Source organism: Heloderma suspectum, chromosome 16 (assembly GCF_057233095.1).
Source record: "Heloderma suspectum isolate Gila_16-S chromosome 16, 16-S_ref, whole genome shotgun sequence".
NCBI lineage: Eukaryota > Metazoa > Chordata > Lepidosauria > Squamata > Helodermatidae > Heloderma > Heloderma suspectum.
In genome coordinates this window covers 22,908,352-22,926,295 of record NC_139473.1, presented here as the reverse complement: position 1 = coordinate 22,926,295, position 17,944 = coordinate 22,908,352, and the positions used below count along the sequence as shown (strand labels likewise).

The 17,944-nt window shown below is 51.3% G+C and overlaps 2 protein-coding genes across 2 annotated transcripts in view; both read left to right on the top strand.

Moving 5' to 3' along the window:
- The first annotated feature begins 8,057 nt into the window (after positions 1-8,057).
- Positions 8,058-14,147, top strand: LOC146335097 (uncharacterized). Its single transcript, XM_084822688.1, has 3 exons — positions 8,058-8,607; positions 10,020-10,175; positions 13,799-14,147. Exons 1-2 carry the CDS (start codon positions 8,058-8,060, stop codon positions 10,130-10,132), a joined length of 663 nt encoding a protein of 220 aa, XP_084678814.1. The 3' UTR covers positions 10,133-10,175; positions 13,799-14,147.
- Positions 14,148-15,629: 1,482 nt separating this feature from the next.
- Positions 15,630-17,944, top strand: part of FSIP2 (fibrous sheath interacting protein 2) — a 73,378-nt gene continuing 71,063 nt past the window's right edge. The window contains exons 1-3 of the mRNA XM_084822687.1: positions 15,630-15,737; positions 16,899-17,024; positions 17,642-17,803. Coding sequence (XP_084678813.1) covers positions 15,630-15,737; positions 16,899-17,024; positions 17,642-17,803 — 396 coding nt within the window. The remainder of the gene's footprint in view (positions 15,738-16,898; positions 17,025-17,641; positions 17,804-17,944) is intronic.

Sequence of the window (17,944 nt, the reverse complement as noted above, 5' to 3'; positions counted from 1 at the left end):
CCTCCCAAGGAGCAAGCGTCTTTTAATTTCATGGCTACAGTCACCGTCTGCGGTGATCTTGGAGCCCAAGAAAGTAAAATCTGTCACTGCTTCCATTTCTTCCCCTTCTATATGCCAGGAAGTGATGGGGCCAGATGCCATGATCTTAGTTTTTTGAATGTTGAGTTTCAAACCAGCTTTTGCACTCTCCTCTTTCACCCTCAACAAGAGGCTCTTGAGATCCTCTTCGCTTTCTGCCATTAGGGTGGTATCGTCTGCATATCGGAGGTTGTTGATAATTCTCCCAGCAATCTTAATTCCGACCTCTGATTCATCCAACCCGGCATTTCTCATGATGTACTCTGCATATAAGTTAAATAAGCAGGACGACAATATGCAGCCTTGTCGTACTCCTTTCCCAATTTTGAACCAATCGGTTGTTCCATGTCTGGTTCTTACTGTTGCTTCTTGACCCCCGTACAGGTTTCTCAGGAGACAGGTAAGGTGGTCTGGTACTCCCATCACTTTAAGAATTTGCCACAGTTTGTTGTGATCCACACAATCAAAGGCTTTAGCGTAGTCAATGAAGCAGAAATAGATGTTTTTCTGGAATTCTCTTGCTTTCTCCATGATGCAGCGAATGTTGGCGATTTGATCTCTAGTTCCTCTGCCTCTTCTAAACCCAGCTTGTACTTCCGGTAGTTCTCGGTTCGCATACTGCTGAAGCCTAGCTTGTAGGATTTTGAGCATCACCTTGCTGGCATGTGAAATGAGCGCAATTGTGCGGTAGTTTGAACACTCTTTGGCGTTGCCCTTCTTTGGAATTGGAATGTAAACTGACCTTTTCCAGTCTTGTGGCCACTGTTGAGTGTTCCAGATTTGTTGACATATTGAATGCAGCACTTTAACAGCATCATCTTTTAGGATTTTAAATAGTTCGGCTGGAATACTGTCATCTCCGCTAGCTTTGTTGTTACTAATGCTTCCTAAGGCCCACTTGACTTCACTCTCTAGGATGTCCGGCTCAAGTTCAATGACCGCACTATCATGGCTATCAGGGACATTCAGCTCTTTCCTGTATAGTTCTTCTGTGTATTCTTGCCACCTCTTAGAATCATAGAATCATAGAATAGTAGGGTTGGAAGGGGCCTACAAGGCCATCGAGTCCAACCCCCTGCTCAGTGCAGGAATCCAAGTCAGAGCATCCCTGACAAATGGCTGTCCAGCCTCGTCTTGAAGGCCTCCAGTGTGGGAGAGCCCACCACCTCCCCAGGTAATTGGTTCCATTGCCGTATTGCTCTGACACTCAGGAAGTTTTTCCTGATGTTCAGTCGGAATCTGGCTTCCTGTAACTTGAGCCCATTATTCCGTGTCCTGCACTCTGGGATGATCAAGAAGAGATCCTGGCCTTCCTCTCTGTGACAGCCTTTCAAGTACTTGAAGAGTGCTATCATATCTCCCCTCAGTCTTCTCTTCTCAAGGCTAAACATGCCCAGTTCTTTCAGTCTCTCTTCATAGGGCTTTGTTTCCAGTCCCCTGATCATCTTTGTTGCCCTCCTTTGAACCCTCTCCAGCTTGTCTGCATCCTTCTTAAAGTGTGGTGCCCAGAACTGGACACAGTACTCCAGATGAGGCCTAACCAGTGCTGAGTAGAGGGGAACTAGCACTTCCCGGGATTTGGAAGCGATGCTTCTATGAATGCAGCCCAAAATAGCATTTGCCTTTTTTGCAGCCACATCACATTGTTGGCTCATATTCAGCTTGTGATCGACGACAATTCCAAGATCCTTCTCGCTCGTAGTGTGGTTGAGCCACGTATCCCCCATCTTGTAACTGTGCATTTGGTTTCTTTTTCCTAGGTGCAGAACTTGGCATTTGTCCCTATTAAATGCCATTCTGTTGTTTTCTGCCCAGCACTCCAGTCTATCCAGATCACTTTGAATTTTGTTTCTGTCTTCCAAAGTATTAGCTATCCCTCCCAATTTTGTGTCATCTGCAAATTTGATCAGCATTCCCTGCACCTCCTCCTCCAAGTCATTAATAAAAATATTGAAGAGCACTGGGCCCAGGACTGAGCCCTGCGGTACCCCACTCGTTACCTCTCCCCAGCTTGAGAAGGTCCCATTGATAAGCACTCTTTGAGTCCGATTCTGTAGCCAACTGTGGATCCACATGATCGTTGTTTCATCTAGCCCACTTCGAGCTAGTTTGCTCATCAGGATATCATGGGGCACTTTGTCGAAAGCTTTGCTGAAGTCGAGGTATATGATGTCTACAGCATTCCCACGGTCTACAAGGGAGGTGACTTGATCAAAAAATGAGATCAGATTTGTCTGGCAGGACTTGTTTTTGACAAATCCATGTTGGCTTCGAGTAATCACGGCATTGTTGTCAAGGTGCTTCCAGATGGATTGCTTTATGATCTGCTCCAGAATTTTCCCAGGGATTGATGTCAGACTGACTGGTCTGTAGTTCCCAGGTTCCTCCTTTTTACCCTTTTTGAAGATAGGGACAACGTTAGCCCTCCTCCAGTCATCTGGCACTTCCCCGGTCCTCCATGATTTCTCAAAGAGAATAGACAGCGGTTCTGAGAGTTCTTCTGCCAGTTCCTTTATGACTCTAGGATGCAGTTCATCTGGCCCTGGAGATTTGAACTCATTCAAAGTCATTAGGTGTTCCTTGACCATATGCCTGTCGATCTCAAGCTGCAATCCTGCCCCTTCAGCCTGTACTTCGCCTTTGCCAGGGGGGTCATAGACCCTCTTTTGGGAGAAGACTGAGCCAAAGTAGGAATTGAGCACCTCTGCCTTTTCTTTGTCCTCTGTTATCATTTTGCCATCCTTATTTAATAGCTGAACAACCATTTCTTTCCTCTGCCTTTTACTATGCACGTAGCTGAAGAAAGCCTTTTTGTTGTTTTTAGCATCCCTCGCTAACCTCACCTCGTTCTCCGCTTTAGCCTTCCTGACGCCATCCCTGCAATTCTGTGCTACCTGCCTGTACTCTTCCTTTGTTACTTGGCCTTCTTTCCACTTCCTATATGTGTCCTTTTTTGTTTTCAGGTCATCCCTAAGCTTTTTGTGAAGCCACATTGGCTTCTTCTGTTGTCTTCCACCTTTTCTTCTTGTTGGAATTGTTTGTGATTGTGCCTTGAGAATTTCCTTTTTTAAAAGTTCCCACCCACCTTGGACTCCTTTTCTCGCTAGCATTGCTTGCCATGGGACCTTACTGATCATTGTTCTGAGTTTATTAAAATCAGCTTTCCTAAAATCCAGGGTACGCGTTTGAGTACACTCGGCTTTTGCTTCCCTTAGAACCAAGAACTCAAGTACAACATGGTCGCTTTCCCCCAGAGTTCCAGATTAAGACTCCCCCAGAGTCCCAGATTAAGACTTCTTAATCTCATCTGCTTCTGTTAGGTCCCTGCCTTCTTTGTCCTTTATCATGCCCGTCTTTGCACAAAACATTCCCTTGAGATCTCCAATTTTCTTGAAGAGATCTCTAGTCTTTCCCATTCTATTGTTTTCCTCGATTTCTTTGCATTGTTCATTTAAGAAGGCCTTCTTGTCTCTCCTTGCTATTCTCTGGAACTCTGCGTTCAGTTGGGTATATCTTCCCCTTTCTCCCTTGCTTTTCGCTTCCCTTCTTTCCTCACCTACTTGTAAAGCCTCATCAGACAGCCACTTTGCTTTCTTGCATTTCTTTTTCTTTGGGATGGATTTCGTTGCTGCCTCCTGAACAATGTTACGGACCTCCGTCCATAGTTCCTCAGGCACTCTGTCTATCACATCTAATCCCTGAAATCTATTCCTCACCTCCACTGTATATTCATCAGGGATATGATTTAGGTCATACCTGAACGGTTTAGTGGTTTTCCCGACGTTCTTCAATTTAAGACGAAATTTTGCAAGAAGCAGCTCATGATCTGAGCCACAGTCAGCTCCAGGTCTTGTTTTTACCGACTGTATGGAGCTTCTCCATCTTTGGCTGCAAAGGACATAATCAATCTGATTTCGATATTGACCATCTGGTGACGTCCATGTGTAGAGTCGCCTCTTGTGCTGTTGGAAAAGAGTGTTTGCTATGATCAGCATGTTCTCTTGGCAAAACTCTATTAGCTTTTGTCCTGCTTCATTTTGTACACCAAGGCCATGCCTGCCTGTTATCCCGGTGATTTCTTGATTTCCTACTTTAGCATTCCAATCCCCTATGATGAAGAGGACATCTTTTTTTGGTGTTAGTTCTAGAAGGTGTTGTAGGTCTTCATAGAACCGATCAACCTCAGCTTCTTCAGCCTCAGTGGTTGGGGCATAGACTTGAATTACTGTGATGTTGAATGGTTTGCCTTGGATTCGTACTGAGATCATTCTATCATTTTTAAGATTGTACCCCAGTACTGCTTTTCCCACCCTTTTGTTGACTATGAGTGCTACTCCATTTCTTCTAAGGGATTCTTGCCCACAATAGTAGATATGATGGTCACCTGAATTAAATTCGCCCATGCCTGTCCATTTTAGTTCGCTGATTCCCAAGATGTCGATGTTCAATCTTGCCATCTCATGTTTGACCACCTCCAGCTTACCTTGATTCATTGATCTGACATTCCAGGTTCCTAAACAATATTGTTCTTTACAGCATCGGATTTTCTTTTCACCACCAGACACATCCACAGCTGAGTGTCCTTTCGGGTTTGGCCCAGCCGCTTCACTCTTTCTGGCGCTACTTGGAAATACCCTCTGCTCTTCCCCAGTAGCATATTGGACACCTTCCGACCTGAGGGGCTCATCTTCCGGCGTCATATCTTTTAGCCTTGTGATACGTTCCATGGGGTTTTCTTGGCAAGAATACTGGAGTGGGTTGCCATTTCTTTCTCCAGTGGACCACATTTTGTCAGAACTCTCTGCCATGACCTGTCCGTCTTGGGTGGCCCTGCACGGCATAGCTTATGGCTTCACTGAGTTACGCAAGCCCCTTCGCCACAACAAGGCAGTGATCAATGAAGGGGGGTTAAATCCTTACTTCTCCATGAAAAAAGCAGTTGCGCAATTACGCAGAACTGCAGGTGGCGGCTCCCCATAAGGGGAACTCATATATTAAATTTTGCCCATTTCTGCAAAGTTTCAAGGAATTGGAGCCCCCTCCCCTTTTGGGGTAAAATGATCCCATGGGGAGATTCAAGGCAGCAATAAGCAAACCAAATAAGCTGTTTTGTATACCAATAAAAAAGCTGCTGCTTATGTCTTTTTATTCTGCGTTGTTCGTTTGCTACTGGTGAGCAGGGAGCCGTAAAGGCTTGGAAATTGGGGCGGTGGGTAAGGAATATGGACTGGGGAAGAGAGAGTGGGAAGGGAAGGGAAGCAAACAGGGCAGCAGCTGCGGATCCATGCGGGGTTGAGAATATGGCGGGGGAACTGGCAGAGGCAGACACCCCGAGTGCCAAGCAGACCAATCCGAGGCAGGCTGCTGATGTAGTGGCAGTGAGGGGCGGTGGGATATGGTTTCTGCTGCAAAGGAGGCTGGGATACTTGGCTGGCAGGGTGGGAGGACTACAGGAGGAGGGGGGAAATAAACCATGCTGCGTAGCTTGTTGGCCTGATCATCTGGCGGGAGCAGTTTTGCAAACAACCTACTCGGCATAGTTTATCACCCACCATGGGTTAGCAGGCTGTGTGAACTGGCCCCCCAAACTACGCTAACAACCCACCTTTGCTAGGTTTGGACAACATGCCAAGCTAGGAGTGGGGGTTGGGTTGTCAAAGGAGTGCCCAAGGGCACCCGCAAACCATGGCTGACTGATTGGGCAAACTGGGGCATCCTCTGCTGCCCCCTTCAGATTTCCCTGTTCCCTCTGAGCTGAGCTGCGACCCTTAAGAGTAGCTGGGGGGGAAATGGATTTTCCAGCAACAGTATATTGTCCCCTGTTGCAGTGCACAGTCTTTTGAGGTGGCTTGGTCTGGAATGGGCACTTAAGACCCAGGAGCCTTATGAAACACGTAACGCAGAACACTGGAAGCTGCGTATGGGGAGTCCAGGAGACTGGCAGAGCTCCCCAGGTTGTCACACAGAATTCCCTCCCAGCCCTACCTGGAGATGCTGCCAGGGACCAAACCGGGTCCTTCTGCATGCACAGCAGGGGCTCCACCACCTAGCTTCATATTAGGGAGTGGGGGAAGAGAGAGAGACCAACACAGCTGCCTGCATTTGTGGACTGTCCTTGGGGGGAGAGCTATGGGGGCTTTCACAAGGAGCGCCTGCACTGTAAAATCCACCACTATGCTGCAGCACACAGGGGCTCCTTTGCAGATGTCTGTGCTCAGCTCCTTGGCGGTCTCTCCTCTCAACTGAGGCAGCAGCGGCGGAGGGACAGAGGAAGGGGATCTTTGCCAAAATGGCTCTCACCTGCCAGAGGTGTCCACTCCTAGCCGCTCTGGATCATGTGCCTGCAATTTCCTTGACGTGACTGGCAATCTGGCTTTCTTGGGGCTCCCAGATGAAGTTTCATTGTGCCATCGACCTGCCTCATTCATGGAGGGGGTGGCAGACCAGATATTGCCATCTTCTGTTTGTAGCCCTCCCATGCTTTCCCACCAATGTGCGTGTGTGTGTTTCTTACCAGAAAAAAAGCCCCATTCCTTACCATTAAGGAAGAAAAGACAGAAGAGCTGCGCAATGCCTTTTGAGTGGTAGCACTAGGAGTCTTCCATATGGAAGCCTCCCTCCCCCCCGCGCAAATTAAGCATACATTCTGGCTATAACCAAACCCAAACTGCGACCCAGCCTTGCTTCAAGGCAGACCCACAGCAGCAGTCCGCTCATGCAAACCTGTATCTTCTAGATCAGCCAGAAGGGTCCAAAATCTCTCAGTTTGGGCATGATGCTGATCCAATAGGAGAACCAAACCTCTGGAGAAATCCTTCCTGGTGCTCAGATGCAAAAGATTCTCAGTGTGAGGTGACCAGCCTTGCTCCACTATGCTGAAGCCACCCACCGAGTCACACCTGCCCTCTGGAAGCTTTGGAGCTTTGCCAAGTCAGTGAGGTGCAGAATTTCCGTAGGGGGTCAGAATTTAGCCCAAGGGCCATTCAGAAAAAGGGCCTGAACAATCTCAGCCTCCGGAAACAAAGATAGCCAGCAGCTATTGTACAGAAAGAGAGAGATCTCTGTTTCAGTATTACCATTCAAATAGATTCGATTGCTTTTCAATTGCTGACCGTTCTTATGCCATTCCTGATCCCAGTAAGAGCACAATCTTATGCCTGTTGAGACAGAAAAAAGTCCTACAACTCCCAGCATTTCCCAACCAGCATGGGGGATACAATAGTCCTCTATACGAAGATTATCACATATCTTCTATGAGAAGACCATATTATTTTCATGCGTTGTGTATCAATAAACCGACTAATTCGTTTCAGTTTAAATCTTGAGTCTGTGGTCTTTGACACTGGCCACACTTCACAGCCTAACCCAGTTGCAAAGGGGAAAATTCGAACTCAGACTAGACCACCGCATAAACAGAGCCACCTAACCTTTTATTTTCTTTTAAAGGAGTCCCGTAGTTGGACTGCCAGCATACCATCCTGCAGCGATAAGTCCCACAGGTTGACTGCCTTACGCATAACCAACCGTGGAACCTCCATTCGCCTGTGGTTAGTTCATAAAAACTATGAAAAACCCCACCGAACGGAGCAGGCCCTTCTTCCGAGTAAACGTGCCCTGGATTGGGCCGCCGGTTAAGGGCCTTGCTCGAACGCGAGCCGGACGGAGCCCGCGGCCCCGCTCTCCATCGAACCGTCGCGCGGCCCGAAGGCGCGGAGCTCTCGGCGCGGAGGGCAGGGCCCAGAGCCGCGGCCAGAGGCCCGGCTCGCCCACGCGCTCGCTTCCCGCGGGGCGGGGGCGCGGCACAGCGCAGCGGCCGCCGCGCTTGGCGGGCGCGCCCCGTCCAGGGCGCCTCGCCAAGGCCGGGGGCGCGGCGAGCCCATGCCGCCCTGACGCGGCGCGGGTCCCGGCGGGCGATTGTGACGCGGCGCGGGCGCCCCGGCGGGAGGCGGCCGGCGGGCGAGCGGCCGGAGCGCGTGGGCATGGAGCGCCGGGAGCAGCGGGCCGGGGCGGCGTGCGAGGGCGAGCCGGCGGCGGTGGTGCAGCGCACGCAGGTGCTGCTGCTGGCCGGCGAGCCGTGGGGGCCCGGCGGCGGCCAGAGGGCGGCGGCCGCCCTCGCGCAGCACGTGCTGCCCTCCCCGGGCGAGGGCCCGGGCCCGCCCGGTGGCGCGCTGCCGCCCGGCTTGTGCGAGGCCGCGTCCGGGGCGCCGCCGTCGGGGCAGCTGATCTTCTTCCTGTGCCGGGCGGCGTCGCTGCGGGAGCGGCCCGAGCGGCTGCGGGAGGTGCTGCAGGGCGTGCGCGAGCAGAGCCGCGGCGCCACCGCCGCCCTGGTGGGCGTCATCGTGCAGCCGCGGCCCGACGAGGAGCGGGAGGCGCGGCGCCTCCTCGAGCAGCTGCTCCGGGACAGCTTCCTGGACGGCGCGCCCGCCGCGCCCGGCCTCGAGCTCCACACCGCCGTCTTCGCGCCCGGCAGGCCCGACGGCGCCCTCGAGCTCCGCCGCGTCGAGCAGCGCCTCTCCGCGCAGAGATCGGGTGAGGGGCGCCGGGGCCGCTTCGGGGCGGAGGGTGCGGCGCACTCAGCAAAGATCGGGTGGGGCACGCCGCGTGACGCTGACCTGCGTTTCAGAGAGGCGCTGCAACAGCCCCTTGCCGGGAGATGGAGCCCAGGGGAGCCTCCCCCAGCCTGCCCCCTCCAGATGTGTTGGATTACAGCGCCCATCATGCTGGCTGTGTGATTATGGGAGTTGTGGTCCAGGTTGGGGACAGTTGTGGTGGGAGGACTCCCAGAGCCTGGCTCCTAAGCGTGGGGTCCTATCCCTGGCTTCTCTACTCTCTGTCTCACTGAGTTCAGGCAAGTGTGCATAGGATTGCCATGTAGGCGTCTTATAATACGGAACAAGGGTGCCTTTGGGTACGTGCAGAGTGTAGGGCCAGCGCCAAGAGTCCACCCCCCAGCAGGGCCCCACTGCGAAGAGCCCCTGGAGCGGCTCCTTCTCTTCCTGTTGCCACCTGCTTGTTCCCCTCCCGCCCTGGCCAGGCACCGGGGTGGGGTGGGGAGCAGCAGGTGCCGCGGCCCCCGGGCCCTCGGCTTGGCAAGCAAGCAAGGGGGACTGCCGAGCAGGAAGAGGAGCAGCAGCTGCTGGGGACAATGGGGGGGAGGCAGGCTCCCGGGGGGTTTTGGGGGTCTTGCCCCAGGGACCCCCAAAACCTGGAGCCGCCCGTGACAGAGGGTCCACCCAGTCCAAGATCCCCACACCATTGGCGAGGTTCCTATGCTCCTCCTCCCACCGCCTCTGCTCTCACCTGGCACTCCAAGTTTGTTTCTGGGTCGATGAGGAAGCCACCTCTGGGAACGGTCTCTGTGAGGGCGTCTTTCTCCCTGGACCTGTAGCAAAAGCCCCCCCGCCCGCATTCCTCGCTACGGTGCTCATGGCGTGGCCATCCTCACATCCCACGGTCACCAGGTCTGAGCCCAGGTCAATGCCTGGCCCTCCCACCTCTTGCCTTGTGGCCTCCGCCTCTGTTTCCCTTGTGGGTAATTTTAGACTGTAACTTCCTCAGGGCAGAGACCTGTCCCCTTGTCCTTCATAAAGGCACATTGATGTCGCCCTGTGAAGCGGAGGCATCAAGCCTCTTTCAGCCCGCGGGTCAAATTCCATTTCAGAGAAGCTCTTGAGGGCAGGGCCAACACGCCCCAAATCCCCGCCTATTGTGGCTCAAAGCTCTTACAGTCAGGAAATGAGCCTTAGGAGACGCATTCCAATCTTTGGGGGGGGGGGAGTTTGTACAAAAGCCAGGAAACCACCAGCCAGTGATTGATGGGAAGGGGGTGGGGCCAGAGGAAGGGGCATGGCCACCTAGGGATCCCGGGGGCTGGCTCAGTGGTTCGCGGCCCTGGCATTCAACACCCCCAATATAAATACTATGTCTGTTCCTCCCTGCAGTCAGCAGTCTCTGGCTGGACAAGACGTTGATGATGCAGATCTTTGGGGCCGTGCTCTCCTTCGGCACCATGGCATACGGTGGCTATTACTTGTACAACAACCCCCCAGTGTAGAGCGTGCCTCCCTGCCCACACGCCTCCCCCCCACGTGGCTAAGGTGGGTAGCGCAGGGGGCTTGTGGTTTGTTGGCTTGTTTTGGTAGAAGCAGAGGCGACCGCCCGGCTTCCCCCCCAGCTTTATTTGGGTAGGAATCGTGTTGCGGTGGAGCAGCTGGGGAAACAAACACTTCTTCACACAGCCTGAATCTGACCGGTGGCACTCCCCGCCCCAAGGTGGCGGCTTAAATGGTGGATGGAGGAGAAGGCTACCAAGGGCTACCAGTCATGATGGCTGTATATGCATGAGCTCCACCGTCAGAGGCAGTGCGCCTCTCTGTGCCACTGACCGGGAAGATGAGCTGGAGGGTGCTGCTGCTGCAGTCGTGTCCTGCCTGGGTGCTTCCCTGGGGGCATCTGCTGGATCACTGCAGACAGCATGTTGGAGTAGAGGAAGGGCTGTAGCTCAGTGGCAGAGCCCCTGCTTTGCATGCCGAAGGCCCCAGGCTCGATCCCCAGCAGCATCTCCAGGCTGAGCTAGGAGGGAATTCTGCCGTCTACTGGAGAGCCGTTGCTGCCAGTCAGCGCCGACAATACTGGGCTCGCTGGACCAAGGGGGCTCTGACTCAGTATAAGGCAGCTTAGGAACATTGGAACCTAGGAAGCTGCCTGATACGGTGTCAGACCCCTTTGGTCCAGCGAGCCCAGTATTGTCGGCGCTGACTGGCAGCAATGGCTCTGCAGGCAGGATTCCCTTTTGAGGCCCGAGGCAGCCCCCCCCCCCCCAGCATTGGGGCAAGAAAGAGTCCCAATATTACTCCCCTCTCACCAAGGTTTTAGGACAGCCTTCCTCAACCAATGGCCAGGCTGGCAGAGAATGATGGGAGTTGTAGTCAAACACATCTGGAGGCTGTTTCAGGCAGTTGTATTCCACCCTTCAAAGAAAAAATAGTTCGTAGGACAGCTAACACAGTCAAGAAAAAAACACCACCACCACAATGCGAAAATGATTCCAATAAGATGGCGTTGAAATCAAAGGCAAGCAGATGAGGAGGGTGCTGAGCTGGGGCACGACCCTAATGGGAGGTGGAGGACAGGAGAAGCACCCGTGCTGCCCCAGGGCTGAGCCCAGCGGCCCGTTTGGGCTGGCAGTGGTCAGCCAGCAGCTTCTGGGGAGCCCAGAAGGGTGGGCTCGCTGCATATCCCCTGATACGTGGAGGTAGACACAGGGCCCGTTTTCCTGCACGAGCTCTGTTGACATGAGCCAGAGCTGCACAAAGAACGACCATGTGGCCTAAAGGCCTGCGATGCCCTCGCCCCCGCCAGCCAGTGCCTGGGACTGCAGACCTGTGGGACTGCAACTCCCAGCATGCCCAGCCAGTACTGGGAGTCGTAATTGAACACATCTGGGGGGCACTGGGTTGGGGAAGGCCATAGCACACCAACCTTGCTGGAGCTCGGCATTGCTCCTCTGGCCGGAAGGCCTCCTGTGGCAACTTCCATCCCCTGCTGCAGGCCTGAGACATCCGCCTCCCATTCTGCGGCCAAAGGCAATCCAGAACCAGCCGCCTCGCTTTGCCTCCTGGAATAGGGCCACTGCTTGGGCACGTGCTCAGCCGGCTCGCTTTAGCGACACGCGCTCTCCCCATGGGCCTCCCTGTGGCGGGGCCCTGCTCATGTGAGTGCAGCATTGCTGGAGTCTGGTTGGCTGGCATGAGAGGCGCCCAGCTTTTGGAATTCTCTCCCCAGTGAAGTTTGGAGGAGGCGCATGTTTCAGGATCATTTCGTTCCAGCAAGCGGATGGGATTTTAATTTTAATTTTTAATTGTTACTATTTTTCTTTTAATTTGTTCAATTGTGCATATCGCCAGCTGGCATCAAATATGTGTTAAATAAAAAATACAGCATTACAGCCAAATATTAAGAGGAGAACTGCGTAGCAGACTAAGACAGTTGGCCACTGTGTGAGCAGAATGGTGGAGTAGATGGGCCCTGGGTCTGGTCCAGCCTCAGGGCCCTTCGTATGTTCTTGTGTAGCTATTCTCTTTCCCCTTCAGACAGGAACCAACACCGCTATATGCTCCACCTAGATCTCAGTCCCTTTCTTCCCTACAAATAGCCATCTTAAGGCACATGTTTAGACAGGAAAATGTCTTATAATTCCCAACATTCCCCAGTCAGCATGGGGAACCAATGTAAATGCAGCCAACGTCAAACTTTAAAATGACAAAAGCGGCATATATAGTAACAGTCTTTCACTTGAAAATAGGGATGCATAAGGATTTTGTTTGCGTACACTTAAGAGCAGAACTTGCCCTGTTTGCACCCCCAAATATAAGCACATCTTACAGGCAAAGTTCATCTGTTCCTGAGCTTGAAGCCAGAAAATGCGTATTTTAGAAAAATGCACACTTTAAAAATGGGGAAAATCCTGAGGAAAATGCACATTTTCATCCTTTAGTCAGTGGGGGAAAGCACACATTTGGGTGCATGCTTGAAAAAAATAGTTTTCCCCTTCAAACAATAACCCCCAAAAGCTCACAGTCAGGAATGGGAACAAGATGGAGCGAGTTTTGAGGTGGAACTCAGAAACCCATGACAAGCTCAAGCCTCGCTGATTCTTCCATTCTTCGCTGAAAGCCACAGAAAACAACTACATTTGTAAAACCTCAAAAATAACAGAGGGAGCCAGCCCTGAATCTCTCTGGAGGGAATTCTGGAAGGCAGGGGCCACTGCTGAGAAGGCAGTGTCTCTAACACCTGCCGGCATTATAGATGCGCATGGCAGGCCAGCAAGTAGCGCCTCCAATGATGATCTTAATGTGGGTGGGCTCGTAAGGGTGTAGGTCAGGGCTGGGCAACTTGTGGCCCTCCAGATGTTTTGGTCTACAACTCCCATGATCCCTCACCATTAGCTATGCTGGCTAGGGCTGATGGGAGTTCTAGGCCGAAACATCTGGAGGGTCATAAGTTGCCCAGTCCTGGTTTCGGTGGTCCTTCAGATAACCTGGGCCCAACCATCTAAAGGTCAAAACCAGCATTTTGAACTGAGCCAGAAACACACCAACAGCCAGTGCATCTGGTACAGAATTGGTGTGATATGATCCATCCATCTAACCCAAATGAGGACTTGAGCAGTCACGCTCTTCCCTAGAAGAAATGGGAGACTCACATGACAGTAACATGGTGCAGGACTCTACCACTGGGTGGGGGAGGGGGGCTGACCACCAGTTTGAGTCCTCACCCTTATAAAACAAGTCTGCGTATAGAAATCTGGGGTGTTCATGGGAAAAGTTCAAGAGCGGCCTTTTCCCTTGGCTTCAACTGGTACAATCCTCCACTAGATATGGGACGTGATGCTGCTGATTGTGTTTCAACGCCAAGCTTGTTTGGATGAAGGACTTCTAGAACATGCCAGCTTTCACCTTTATTGGTATGGGAGAGGGATAGTCTGTTTATCTGCATCATTTATTGCAAATTATTTCTTGTAATAATGTCGTGTGGATAGGGAATTCCCGGATTAATATATTAATATTATATATTAATTATATATATTAATTAATTAATATATATATTATTCCTGATTAATATTATATATATTAATATATATATTTGTATTTATGCTTTCCTTCCAATGATTTTTGGTGATCTCCTTCTAATGTGGTATTTGCATTCTCTTTTCCAGTGCCTGTGCCCATCTGGATATACAGCAGTCACCCAAAATAAAATTTTAAAAACATTAGAAGTTGTTGTACAGGTCAGGAAGCCCAGGACACAACCAGAGTCCCATCCCAGCATGAGTGATGTGACTATCACGGCACCCTCAAACTATTTGGTCCAAAACTGCTCCTGTGTTCTCAGTTTAAAGACAAAAGTCACTACATGGCAATATATGGATTCTGAATGATTCAGGAGGGTGAAAACCCAAATGGACAGCAAAGACCTGTAAACAGGTCTCTCTAAATGGCGTGAAAGGCCATGGAAATGGCAGATGGGATACAGTGTTGGTAAGGATAAAGTGATGCACATCGAGGCAAAGACTGATTTCACATCTACACACCAAAGGGGACTGAACCCCACTGGCTAGCCATGAAAGAGATCTTGAGTTCATGGTGGGTAGCTTGGGACTGGCCCTCCTGTGAGGCAGTCGCCTCAAGCGGCAGTTGCTGGGAGGAGGCAGCAAGGTGTGGGAGGAGAGGTGTTGCCCCGGCCCCCAGAGCTAGCCTGCTGCCTTCAGGTGGGGTGGAGGATGCTGTACCGCCACCAGTGTGAAAGTAGATTCAGTTGCTGGGCTTTTGTACATGGGAGAAGGAGGGGGGCATCATCTTGTCCTTCATGTCAGGCAACAAAACATGGCTTGGGCTGGCCCTGACTGCAAACCCATTATCAGTTTTGTGCCAGCTCAGCTATCAAGGTTTCCCTCAAAGAATTCTAGGGATTGTGGCTTGGCCAGTGGGATGAGAGGGATCCATGAGAGACTGTAGGCCTCCCACAGAACTACCATTTCCTGGACTATGGGAATGTTGTGGGCACTCTGACAAAATGGTTGCTGTGGTGGGCATAGTCAGCCACAAAAGGGAAACTGGTGAAGCTAAAAGACAAAGTAACTTGACCAAGAACCTGAGTACAAGGCAGAGGTGGGGTCTGAGCTCCAAAAGGCAAAACCATCCACAGTTTTCTGCTGCAGCACCCATTTCACAGAAGTCAAACTGATGAGGCTCGGGGACAAGCAACTTGACCAAGCAATTAGGAACAACAGAAGCTGCCTTACACTGAAGCACACCATTGCTCCATCTAGGCCGGTATTGTCGACACTGACTGGCAGCGGCTCTCCAGGGTTTCAGACAGGCAGGATTCTTTCCCTGCCCTACCTGGAGAAGCCGGGGGTTGAACCTGGGACCTTCTGCCTGCAAAACACACGCTCTGTCACGCTGAACTATGGCCCTTGCCTGCCAATTGAGTATAAGGCAGAAGTGGGGTTCTGAGTCCCAAACAGCCAATCTCATATGTGCCTTCACAAAGCACAACAAAACGCCCATTTCACAGAAGGCAAACTTGGTGATGCTCAAGGAAACATGCACAGGCAAAGCACCCATCACATACCCACGTTTCGAAACAATGGGCAAAACGCACCCATTGCTCCATCAAGAACAAAATAAATGGCATGAACGCCTGACCACCCAGATGCAACTAAGTCCAGTGCCCCTTAGTGACAAAGCCATATAACGACATCCACATAGTAATTATTCCCATGACAGCGCGATATATGCAAGGAAATGTGAGCTGGCCTGGCCTCTGTGAGTGCAGGGGCGGGGTGAGCAAAAGAAGGGGTGGATTCCTCTACAACAGAACATCTAGGACACTGAAGCTCCACAGAACCATCAGGATAGCAACGGGGCAGCAGCGGTGGAACCATTATTGCTAGGAGTGCCTTGGAAGGTTCTAGAAGGGCTTCGCAGAGGCGGCAGTTGGAGGCCGAGTCCTCCAAGGGCAGCAGCTCAGGCTGAGCCCCCAAGATGACGTACCCCAACCGAGGGCTGCTGAAGGCAGCCATGGGGCATTACTTGACGGAAAGTGCCCGGACAGCGCTCGAAGCTTTGGAACCAGAAGAAGATGTGATAGAGGTGAATGCTGGAGAATAAGCTGAGGCAGAAGCCCCCATTTGGAGCTGGGGGGACAGACGAAAAACACAGGCACGCTCAACACAAGATACTGGCCAACGCTGCCCCCCCTTGGGAAAACCCCCCACCTTAGCATTAGTTTTAAAGTGTTTTGGTGGCCTTGATACTGTATCACATTTTGTAAGCCTTCAACATGCTATCCTGAGTTGATTCTGTGCCACCTGTGACACACGCACGGGTCAGCCCCAATCTGTCCATGAACCGCCTGGCAACGTGGAGATGAACGGATTAATTGTAGCAGAAATTATTCATGGACTGCTACTGCCAGATTCATGGACTGTTATTCTCAGCTGGCAGATATTTATTCAACATAGGGTTATGCTGCCTTTCGTCAATATTAATTTCAGGGCAGATTACAATAATATAAGAACAAAAAAGCATTTAAGATAAATGCACTAGAAGAGGGTAGAAATTAAAATGGCAGGTGAATCTTCAGAAACGGTACTTAATATGCCCGGTGAAGAGGACAGGCTTTGCCTAATGCCTAAAATGGGTATGCAGAAGATAAGATCTCCAGATATTTTGGACAGCTGTCCCCAGAAGCCCCTGCCAGCATACCTAATGGTCAGGAACCCTAAAAGATCATGCTGGCACCAGGCATGGCCTCCTAGTGTGTGTGTGTGTGTGAGTGAGGGGGATTCCAGGGGGTACCCCTACCAACAGCCATCTCCCTTATGGACATCAGCCTCACCTCTGTTGGAGGAGGAGGAGGAGGCCCTTGGCGGAAGGCATCGACAGGTTGATGGGTGGGAGGAGGTGCCTGGGAACCCCCAAACCATTTAGGGCTGTAAGCACCAGCACTTCTGAGTTGGACTCGTGAGTGAACAGGCAATCATCCGGGGAGGCGCTTTTAAAACTGGTAAGAGAGGATTGAAATGAGCATCACCAGTTCAAATTCTGGCAGCTGTATTCTGCACGAACAGTAGCTTCCGAACCACCTCCACACAGCTCCACGGATAACACATTTCTGCCATCCAGCCAGGAGGCTGTCTCTGTGTGTGTGTGTGTGTGTGTGTGTGTGTGTGTGTGTGTGTGTGTAAATATGGGAAGTAGCATAACCTGAAAAAAGGAACCTTCCTTTTGTGGGGGTTTTGTTTCTTCTAGATGGGCCCTGGGAAACAGATGCCGACCGTGGGGCCCAACCAGATTCTGGACATGCCGCTCTTCACCAAGATCCCTTTCCTCCCTGGCTCCAACACCTTGTTCTACACGACAAATTTGGGCGAAAAGGTGAAAACACAGAACATCACCCCCCCAACTTGTATTTCCTTCATCACCAATCTGGTGTTCAACAAACATGTTAGAACAATGCAGGGGTGGGCAGGGGTGGCCTTCTGGACGTAGTTGGATCACAAATCCCATCATCCCTGACCATTGGCCATGTTGGCTAGGGTTGATGGGAGTTGATGTCCAACAGCATCTGGAGCCCATATGTTCCCCACCCACGGAATAAAGCCTGGCTGTCCAAGAAGGCATTCTACGCGGCTAGCTACATGTTAGATGCAAAGCAGTCCTTAGACATTTAGAGTAGAAGTGGAGAAGGCTACTTGACCCTTTTCCCACTTCCTGGCACTTCTTGCTCTAAATTTCCCCCTCTTGAGGCTGTTTTTCTTACTGAAAATGAGTGTTGTTACATGCCTTTGTATGTATATCTAATCTAAGATTATTTCTAGCCCATCTTTAGGGGTGGGATGTATGTTATGAGAAGAGGTTTCCCAGGCAATACAATGCCCCAAATAGTCCCTGGGGGTTAATCCTCTGAGATCAGCAATGGACCTGGAGCTGTGATCCTTCAAAATAAGATCCCAGTTGGTTCCCTTGATCCTTTCAAAGTTTTGTGTTTCCAGCTTTACCAGCCATCTGCCACTTTTGACCTGAATGACCCATATTGCAAAATCATGGCACCCAAATATAAAAGCCTCCACGATCCACACTTACGCGCCTACTACAAGCGTAAAGACAATTTGCGGAGACTGAAAAAGGCCGGTCACATCACCGACAAAAACAAGGTAGGTTTGTTTGTTTCACGTATTTCTGTTTCCCCACCCCACCCTATCGAAAGAATCAAGGCAGCAAACAGTAACGTCAAAGATGAAAAATCATACCACAAACTAAAGAAATGCTTGCTAAACGGCGGAGCTGCCCTTCCA